The sequence below is a fragment of the Alligator sinensis genome, unplaced genomic scaffold (genome assembly GCF_000455745.1).
Source record: "Alligator sinensis unplaced genomic scaffold, ASM45574v1 scaffold926_1, whole genome shotgun sequence".
NCBI lineage: Eukaryota > Metazoa > Chordata > Crocodylia > Alligatoridae > Alligator > Alligator sinensis.
Genome location: NW_005842679.1, coordinates 184,908 through 195,041, shown reverse-complemented (window position 1 = coordinate 195,041; position 10,134 = coordinate 184,908). Strand labels below are relative to the sequence as shown.

Genomic DNA, 10,134 nt, shown 5'->3' with positions numbered 1-10,134 from the left:
GAAAGGATTGACATTTTTATTCATAAAGTGTTCAGTTACTATAGGTGCCATGGAAGTGCACAAGTTGCACCCTCCATTTATATGCACATTGGAAAAGACTAAGTAATTCACTTACCACAAAACCCACTGGTAGTAAAACATTGATTATTTATGTATTAGTGAAGTGCATAAACTGACTAGGAGCACCTACTTGGTATCTACATAACTGGCATCAGAAATAGTAAAGAGGAAGCAAAACCAAGGGTTTCTATTAAAAGTGTTGAAATTGATGGGAAGAAATCAGTTTCATGGCTGTTACTAGAAGCCCTGAAAACGAGGGGGAATTAGTTAATTTCAGAGCAGCTCTCCCCCCTCATTTTTAAAGTTTCGCTACAAAACTGACTAGTTCCCAATGATTTCAAGAGTTCTAATGGCAGCCCTGACAGTTCTGTGTTCTTCATGAGCATGCATGCATTTTTTGAGGAAGTACATGGATTCACAGATGCATAGACTCATAGATGTTAGAGGCTGGAAGGGACCTCACAAGATAATTGGGTCCAGCCCCCCTGCACTTGGGCAGAAAAGACTGCTGGGGTTAGATGACCCCAGCAAGGTGTGCGTCAAGATGCTTTTTGAAGATCGCCAGTGTGAGTGACTGCAGTTTGAGAAGTATTGTCAGTCCCTAAGCTATACAATTAAATAGAGCACACTGTGAAACAAAGTCCTTCACTTTAAAAATATGCAAAGCCAATTTTAATCTGGATTTTCATCATTAATCATCTTAAATTTCTAATTTTAGAAAACATCCCCAGAACATATTTGTCACAAAGAATTGCACACTTCAAGCCTGGTTTCAAAAATAGGTCAAATGTCTTGACAAATCATTTATTTGCAATCAACATACATTTATTGTAAGTACAAAACAATACTTATTGTTTGTTTGGTGAACTGGGAGGAGGGACAAACAATATGTTATTCAAACAGAACAATGCTGGGTACATTTGTTAGTTTGCCTGCTTTGAATGTTTTCAGAATGCAACATGTTCTTAATCAATATTATGAACAATGCCCAGTGGAAACACTTGATCCAAAAGTCAGACATCCCACAGTTGCAAGCCAGCATCAGAAAACAGGATGTGTAAAGAGGAAAAAGGTTTAAACAAAAATATTCCACAGATTAGGTGAAAATTATAAACTTTTTGTACACCTAAACCTTAAACAGAGGTTGTAGAAAGACACTGGGGACTTGAAACAATTATTTAAAGAGCATGCCAAAGAGTAAATCAGATTTCTGACGCAATTATTTGGATATCAAGTCTTACACAGTGAGCAAACTATTGCTTTTAAACTTCATATTAGCTCAGTAGTATAGGTGGAAATGTATAGCCATGCCTGTCCTTTTGTGGTACTTCAGGAATGGAAGTTCAAAAATTGCCCCAAGTAACATCTGAGGACAAAAAAGAAAACCTTAATAGGCGTGGCTCTGCCATCTGCTCTCCACATGTTAACAGGGTGCCCAGGAGGTGGGGGCATAGTCCAGGTGTTCTGGCAGTCCCTGGATTATATATGGTACCCATGCCATTTTGGCTGCACATTGTCTCTAGTCCACATTAACATGTATGCCACATCCTGGTCAAATTATTAAAGAACTGATGGCTTTATACATGGTCACATATATGCAGAACAGGATATAACATACAGAAAAACTACCAGTATTGATTTACCTGAACTAGACCAAACTGCCTTACAAGAAACAGAACAAAATTGAGACGGGATTGGTTAGGATCAGTTAGTTTGAGCTCACGTACACAGAACAAATACTTTACAAATACGTATTCATTATTGGATCGATATCACAACAACAACTATATACTGGCAGGTTCATTTCCACAGATGACTTTTTTTTTGTATCTCATTGTCATTTGGTCTGTATAGTAAGTTGCCAGGCTGTGTTTCCCTCCAACAAGCTGTGCAGCAGGTTGCCGTGCACAGTGCTCTGAATGGGTTAATTACCATCCCTTATTGACAAGGTCCATTTCTCTGGTCCAAGCTAACTAGCCCGCCCACATGGAGGCACCTACATGGCTCCATCTTAAAAGGCAGCCAGCCCAGAGCTATATAGTGTGCTTGAGGGCAGTGTTGGCAAGGGATTGTCAATTTACCATGTAGATATATGGTCTAGTGAAGACATGTAATTCACATGAAAACTGTGCAGGTTGTTGAAACGGTTTCATAGGGTAATAGGCATTTCTTTCCCATACAAGGGCTAAATATTGCACAGTACTCAGAAGTGTTGGGATAATTGGATCATAAGCATTGGTGTATTTTTGCTCAAATTAAATCAGCAAATCAGATAGGTCAACACAGAGCTGAAACACTAACTGACACAGGCCAGCCCTCTGTTGGGAATGTTGTTTTAACAGTATACTATCTTCTCCCATCTTCTGTTTCTATAAATCCTATCAGTGTTCAAAATAATACACCCTCACTCAGACAACTGCAAATTCTTATTTTTTCAATGGGCCCAATATTGGCCCTTACTTTAAGTGAAGCCTTGTAAACAGAAGGAGGTTATTAACAGGCCCAAATTTCCCTATACAAGACTGATCTTAAAGTTGTATCTTTTTCCAGTCACATTAAGCAGCTCATTCAGCTGTGGTTACATGGGCATGTGAGTTTTATTGCATAAAGAAAAATCCATATGGCTCAATTGTGGGAGAGGAACAAGTTACAAGTTTAAAATTCCAGAAAAAGCCAGTAATTTTATACACCACAAATCTGAAGTTATGGAGGACTGATAAGTGATAACTTACCTCTAAACAGATGAAGTATGACATATACAGTATATACACATGCATTCACAAAAAAAGTCATTATGGGCAATAGTATTTTGCAGTATTGATAACTTTTTGATACGCAGATAAAATAGTTAGCCATGATATCATCATTAAAAGGCTGACTGAAGAGATTTCAGTGCTAAGCTGCGTATTTTTCAATGATTTCTATGCAACTTTAATATAAAGCTTTCCTAGAGAAATCCACCACGTTTAACTCAAAAGGAAGTCAGCCCGTTTTATTTGCCAACATAGCATAAAATATTTAAGACTTTACAGATAAGAAGTTCAAGTAAGACCAACCTAGAACGTCTGAAAATTAGACATTTCTTTTTCCCCATCTGATGGGGATATAAATTTATACAGAAAAGATTAGCAAACTTACCTATACAGAAATCAAAATTTGTCTTTTATACTAATTTAATCGCATGCTGTAAATCAATGGCTCTCAACTGGGGTGTCACGGCGGCAGCAGCCAGATAAAACTGCTGCGTTGTGCTTCCTCTGCATTAGGACTCTTTAATCATTTGAAAGCAGGCAGCAAAGCAGCTTTATGCTGTGCGGCGCTTCCTGGTTAGGTACCTCATGGTGGAACTGTCCCATCCGCTTTTGTTTCTGGGAGGAGTGTAGGGGGCACCGAACCAGGTAGGGATGGGTTACACAGCATGAATCTCCTGCCTGCTTTCAGGTAATTAGAGAGCCCTAATGCAGAGGGAGCGGGCCCACATGGCACAGCCCTTCCCAGGCTGGCCATGCAGCAGGCATGTGGTATAGTTTCACTTAGAAGCAGCAAAACCCAGCTGAGAAGCACTGAGGTAAACTGAGGCAGCACCAACCGCAGTTCTCAGCCAGGGGAACTTTGACATTCAAAAAGAGGAGGTGGGGTGCTGCAATCCTGAAAAGGCTGAGAAATATATTGCTACTGTACATACATTAGTACTATCTAGAACATCTTTAATCATCTTTGGAAACGTAGTGAAAGCATGAAGAGATTTCACATAAATAAAAAATTAAATGAAAACAAAAAGAATTCAGATGCAGTCTCTCTGTACATTACAAACTGCTCAAGAATTAAAGGAAAAATCCACATACAATCTTGAGTGTCCCAATCTATTTTCTTCTAACTGCATCTTTTCCCACTACACAGATGCAACCAAAATCTGTATACAGTTAGAAATGGCACTTCCTTACAAACATCATGAAGCTGAATGGGATGGGCAACAATTTGTTCATGGCCTGGTTAAGGCTATGCATTCCTGTTGCCCACAAGTAGCTACACTGGACGTCATCTTTTAGGCAAAGCTTACCCCTGATTTTATTTTGCAGTCAAAGCTAGTTTAGGGTCCGGTTCAAAGCACCTGAACACAACTAAATACAACCTTTTCTTGTAAAACTTAGACTTCAATGAGACCTAGGTATGCTCTTAGACAAGCAGACACCCTTAGCTGAACAAGGATGGACTAAGTATCTACTTATCTTCATAGTTACATGTTTTGCTAATTTGGGGTGTTTATAGACGTGCTCTGGAAGTGTTGGGGGTGCTTTAATTAGAGCAGCTCTGAGAGCCGCTCTAATTAAAGTGCCTGCAGCATCATATGCATTAGCCTCCCCGTGCCGGAAAATGGCGGTGGGAGTGCTTTAACTAAAGCTTATTGAACAAGATTTAATTGTTTTTTTCTGGTCCATTAGACCAGAAAAAACTGATTTTTCTGGTCCATTAGAAAAGATGGGGCTTTTTACATAGTAAAGTTTACCCAGTGTGAGAAAAAGTGGCAGTCTGCCCTTAGTGAGCACCATGTGCAGTAGGATTAATTAGATTTATTTTCTTATGTATACAGTGCAAAAGTGGCATGTTAAGTGACCAATTACCTTCAGAGCAAACGAATGCAGTCATCAGCACCCCAGCACAAAGCTCTTAGCTGAGGATAGGGAAATCTTTATATCCGTCCTCCTCTGCTCGCATAGGCTGTCAGACAATATTTACAGTGAACAAAATTATGAATTTATCAAACTGAGTTTAAAACTTTAACCAGGGAATAGTTTTGAAGCAGCCACAGCAGTCACTACATTGGAAGAGTAAACAGTGCTGCAACTCTTGACGCATACAGAATAGTGCGATCTGCGTGTAGCCAAAAAAAACCCCAATTCCCTTCAATATCAAAGTCAATCAGTTCTACTGAGTCATAGCTAGTGCCAATCAAAATATATTAGAATTATGATCAGAGAAACATCTGCAAGGTAAATTCAAAATATATGTACCTACGACAGAGAACAGACTCCACATTGGGCAGGAAGAAGAAACAGAGCTGCCATAAACTCAAGCAGCCCTACTCCACCACATCTGCAAAGCGTAAAAGAAAGGCCTTGAAAAGGAGGAGTACAGATCAGATAGCAACTGCCTGAATAAACGAATACACATTCATAGCTCAGGGCCCAGTCCTGACAACCAGGAAGCTGTAGGGACAAGAGAAGCAAGGGATGGATCACCCTGGATCCAAGGAGTTAGCATCCACTCCTTGCCACTATGAGGGAAAGGAGACTGGATCTGACACAAAATGGCATTTCTTATAACTGCTGAAAGCCTGTCTGAGGCCCCCTGAAGAAAGGAAAGCCTGCTGGCAATTTCCATTAGTTTATTGCTTTAAGCCCCTTTAGGACGTTGATAGACCTGCAACGGGCAGAGTCGCATAGGATCAGCCAGAGAAGATGAGGACTGAAGTCCAGGTGAAGGCAGGGACTACATCACATCCCAAAAAGGAGCTTTTAGAGTCAAAGACAATAACAATACTTGTGGGATGTTAACAAATTTTGCATCTTGTTAGTTTGCCTGACATGTTCCCTCGTCCAATACCTATTTACATCATCTTAGAAGAAAAGTTTATTTTCCTTGTGCTACATTATTCCTAGAAACACACAGGCAATAATGAGAAAATACAGTGACACATCAATGGTCAACGAGACATTAGAGCACACGAAGCAGAGTGTAGCAATGAGAATAGAGCCTGTGTCGTTTCTGTTGAAGTTACTCTTGGCACCACTCTGTGTAAGCTGGGAAACTCAGAGTTTCCCAGACACTATTAGCTACAGAGTTTCCCAGAGTGGGTCAGACACTATTAGCTAAACTTCTATTTCACCCCTTTAACAAAGCAATCAGTTTTTTAAAAGTGCATTGAACCCAAGGAAACTCCCATTGTTCTGAAAGTTATTGCAGGGGGAGGAGGGGGCCAAACATTTTTTCAGTATCTTACCATTCCAAACATTCAGGTACCAAAATGGGAGCTTGTCTGTTTTGAAAATCTTGGTCTACGTGCCGACACAAAATCTGAGTGAATTTGACTTACTTTTATCAGGGAAAATATTTCATATTAACACCAGACAGAAACAGACCCTGCATTACACAAACACATAACCGGTAAGTGCACAAAATGTTACATTTGTTTTGTCAATGCCGCAAACTTTAAGTGCTAGTATTTGCAATGTTTTGGAAATCAGAAATCAGATGCTCTTCAATTGCCAAAGAGCAGGCTGAACCAGTGCTTACTGTCCTGACATGCAAAAACAAGGATCTGGTCTACGTTCATTTAAAAAAACAAAGCCAAACAGTCACAAAATGCACTTTACACATACTCATATTCTTTTCTCTAATCAGTTACGACCCCAGATCAATCTCAACAGAACAATTTTAACTAAAATTAACACAGCCAAAATAAAGCAACTCCTTGGGCAAGAGACAGCCAGTGAGATGCTATATATCACCCCTACTGTATACACAGCAGCACAGGAGGAACACTAAACAATTACGATTTCACTGTTAAATACACACAGACTTAACATGAACAGAGACCTCAAATGACATTTTTCCAGGAACACACTACTTAACTCCTATTCTCACCCAGGCATATAGCCTTGAAATGGACCTGGATGCCAGCTATGCCCCCTTGTCAGTCTACATCATCACTGGACTAACACAGATTATAACATCCAGGGTTCAATTACCTGCTCCTCTACCATGGGCTTTGTTACTTATTACACTTTAAGCTTCTCTAATGTTGATTGGAATCAGTGTTAACTCAAGTTTTAAAAAATCACATTCAAGCTAAAAACCATCTCTCACTGTCCCCCACTTACACAGCTGTGACCTGCCACAAGGGCTAGGGGCAGAAGTTATGCATAAACCAGTTTAAGTAATCAGAAACTGGTTTAAACCTGTAACAGAACAGAAGTTCAGTGCACATAAACCAGTTTCAAAATGGCTGAAACTGATTTAAGATAAACCTGGTTAAATCTAGTATCAGACTCAACTGATTTGGGTCAAATCAGTTTATGAAACTTCTGTCCCAGACCCCTTCCTAGTTTAAGCTAAATCAGAGTCCCCCAGCATCCCAACTTCCCTTCCAGCCCTGGGCTGGGCTGGGCTGTGCTGTCTGCTCTAGCAGAGAAGGGTTGCGGGGGGTGGGGGGAGGGAAGCAGGGCCTGCTCCCCACCCCGCCCCAGGCAAACCCTGGCTGGGGTCTGGGGCCAGGGAGGGTGGGGGGTTAAATTTCCCTTTCCCTGAGTACATAGCTGCCCTGCCCTGCTAAAAACTTATTGCTGGCTGTGACTGTGGACTACAAATCCCAGAGGCATCTGGAAGCAGGAAGAAGTGATGAGCAACTCTGCAGAATCCTGCTGATGTGATTCTGCACTGCAAATCCCAGAGACCTCAGGGGCAGCAGGAAGAAGCAGCAAACACAGCCCAGGCTGGCTAGGAGCCAGAGAGCTGTGCTCTAGTGCTCCCCGGCTTCTGGCCTGAGCCACTGCAGGCATGTGACTGCATTTCCTGAATCAATAATAAGTGTGTGTCTAGTTTCTCAGTTTAATCTCTGCAGTTTAGACTAACTTGCAAAGACGGAATTGATTCAGCCTCAGGCTTTCTTACTGTCTGTACTTAGCCTAGAGGGCTGGTGAGCAGCAGCCTGACTAGGGGCTACAGCTGGGAGTTGCCGCTAGAGGGCTGAGAGTCAGGATAGGCTTCTATCCCACCTCTAGGTGGGGATAATTTGGAGGGTTGCATTGCTGGGGGTAGGAGCATCAGGCTGGAAAGGGGGAGAATTTAATGAGGGGACTTGGTAGTGAAGTGGGAGGTCAAAAGGCAATGAGTGGGAATGGTGGCTGGGGGCTGAATGGTAAAATGAAGTCCATCAGCCGCTGAAGCCACTAAAGCGTAAAATAAATGTTTTTTTAAAAGAAATAAAATGTAAATTAAAGAAAGCCTTATGTTTTAATAAACTGAGATGGGGATTGGGTAGTCCCAGCTCACAGGGACACTGTCCCTGCTCCTGCCAGGAAGGCCCAGCTTATGGGGACCCTGATCTCTCTCCCTACCTTGCTCTCCCCCTGGATCCTCCATAGCCCTCCCTTCCAAACTGGTCTGTGCACCTGCAAGCTGCCTAGCCAGGTCACACCCAGAGGCAGGAGGAAGAGCTGGTTTGGTCCAGTACCATCTCATGGGCAGTAGAGTTCAGGAGGTGGAAAGTTTGTCCACAGAGAACAAGAGGGTGGGGCGAGGGGACACTGTACCCTGGATGCTGGATGACTAAGACTTGGGCAGCTTATTTATGGGGACTGGCCACACATTCGTGGAACACAAGCTAGGTTACCTGGTTCAGAAATCAGGGGTGCACCAATAAAGATTTTTTTGACCGATACTGATGGCTGATTATTAAGCAGCCATATCGGCCGATACTGATCCGATAGCTGATATGCAGCAGTTAGCCACTGGGTGAAGGGTGCATTATCCTAGCCCCGGCCAGGAGACAGGTGTCTCCTGGCCTGGCGCTCCCTGCCAACTCCTGGGCTAGCACCCAGGGGCAACCTAGAGCTCCCCCTGGTGGCAACAGGGACCCACTGCAGGGTCCCATGAGGTGGAAGCAGTTTGCTGCTATTAGCAACAAATCGGCTCCCGCTTCTCTGCACATGTAGACCCCTGCCCAGGAGCATTTACTTGCAAGTGAACTACTTCTGTATCAAATGAACATGTAGACACATCCAGTAAGATGCAACTCTGGTGTAGGCTATTGGCCTTATATGAATCAGGAAAAAAAACCCAACACTTTACAATCACTTTTGAATAATTGTACATGGCTTAATTTCAGTAAGTAGGATTCTCACTAGAAGACTAGAACATCAAGCTATTTTCAGGCTGTTGCCAACAGACAAAATATTATTTTCTAAAATATTCTCAGTAGTACTAAGGAACACAGACATGTGGATTTTGTTATCCTCCCACATATCTGACATTGGTGCTTTCCATCTACATGGAAAGGACAACATGTTTTCAGACTTATAGGCCAGCTGGAAAGGAATGGTACTACAACATATGGTGTCTCCTTCTCTTCATTAACATGTTGCTATAATTTATACAGACTTTCACTAATTTAAAATTAGCTCAGACATCAGTTTTTGAGAGCCAAACTGGTACAACAACAAATTAACCAAAAATTCCACCACGGAAATATGTTCATTCAACCGACAGAGACTGTCCCATAATTATTTAAATGATAAAATATAGCTAATATGTTTTCCCCTTGCCAGTGTGCAAGAGTTCAGTGCCAAATTCCCTCATTTTGGAATCAAGCTTTAGTTTTTCTCTTGTAAATCTTTTTGATGCAATTTCTCTAAAATGATCACAGTGCTTTAAACACAATATTACAGTTAAAGGGATGCGGTCTTATTTTTTCTTTCAGTGTTTCCATGATCAAACTCACAAGGTTCTGCAGACTTTTCTCCAAATCACCATCAATCCTTCTTCCAAAATAAATTAAATAAAATCATTTCCCCCTCATACAAAAAAAGTCTTAAAAGACAATAAAAAAAATCATTATTTTTTCTTGTAGAATTTGTGGAAATGGTCCAATGCAGAAATTTATCCAACATACTATCTTGCTGTCACCATCCAAAGTCCCAGTGCTACATTGGCAGCCAAAAGTGCACTGCCAGCAAGCAAAATTAAAAAGCCAACAAGCTCTCTGTTTTGTTTCTCTACAATCAGTGAACTAAGAGTGGCTTCCAGAAAAGAGTTTAATATCCATTGGCCATCCAAAGCAAAGCACGGTACTGCATTGATAACTGCCAAAGCCCCTGAGAGTGAAATTAGATATCTAATTGACATTCGTTAAGGTTCATAAAGAAAACAGCCTACCATAAGATAAACCTCTGGAAGAAAAATATTCCCTTTTTATTGCTAGCATGTAGGAAAGAATATATGAGTTGTTCTTCACCATACAGAATGCCAATCACAAAATTACATTCTGGGATTCAGCTCGGGGAATCCACTTAAAGG

General features: G+C 41.4%; 1 protein-coding gene across 3 annotated transcripts in view; it reads right to left on the bottom strand.

Moving 5' to 3' along the window:
- Positions 1-847: 847 nt before the first annotated feature.
- MBTPS2 (membrane bound transcription factor peptidase, site 2) overlaps positions 848-10,134 on the bottom strand; it is a 57,086-nt gene continuing 47,799 nt past the window's right edge. For 2 of the 3 annotated variants that reach the window (XM_014524840.2, XM_025215852.1), the window contains one exon: positions 7,656-9,952. In XM_014524840.2, coding sequence (XP_014380326.1) covers positions 9,730-9,952 — 223 coding nt within the window. In that variant the 3' untranslated portion in view covers positions 7,656-9,729. Of the gene's footprint in view, positions 1,427-7,655; positions 9,953-10,134 lie in introns of those variants that run through there. The other variant, XR_003096301.1, reaches the window with a different exon arrangement.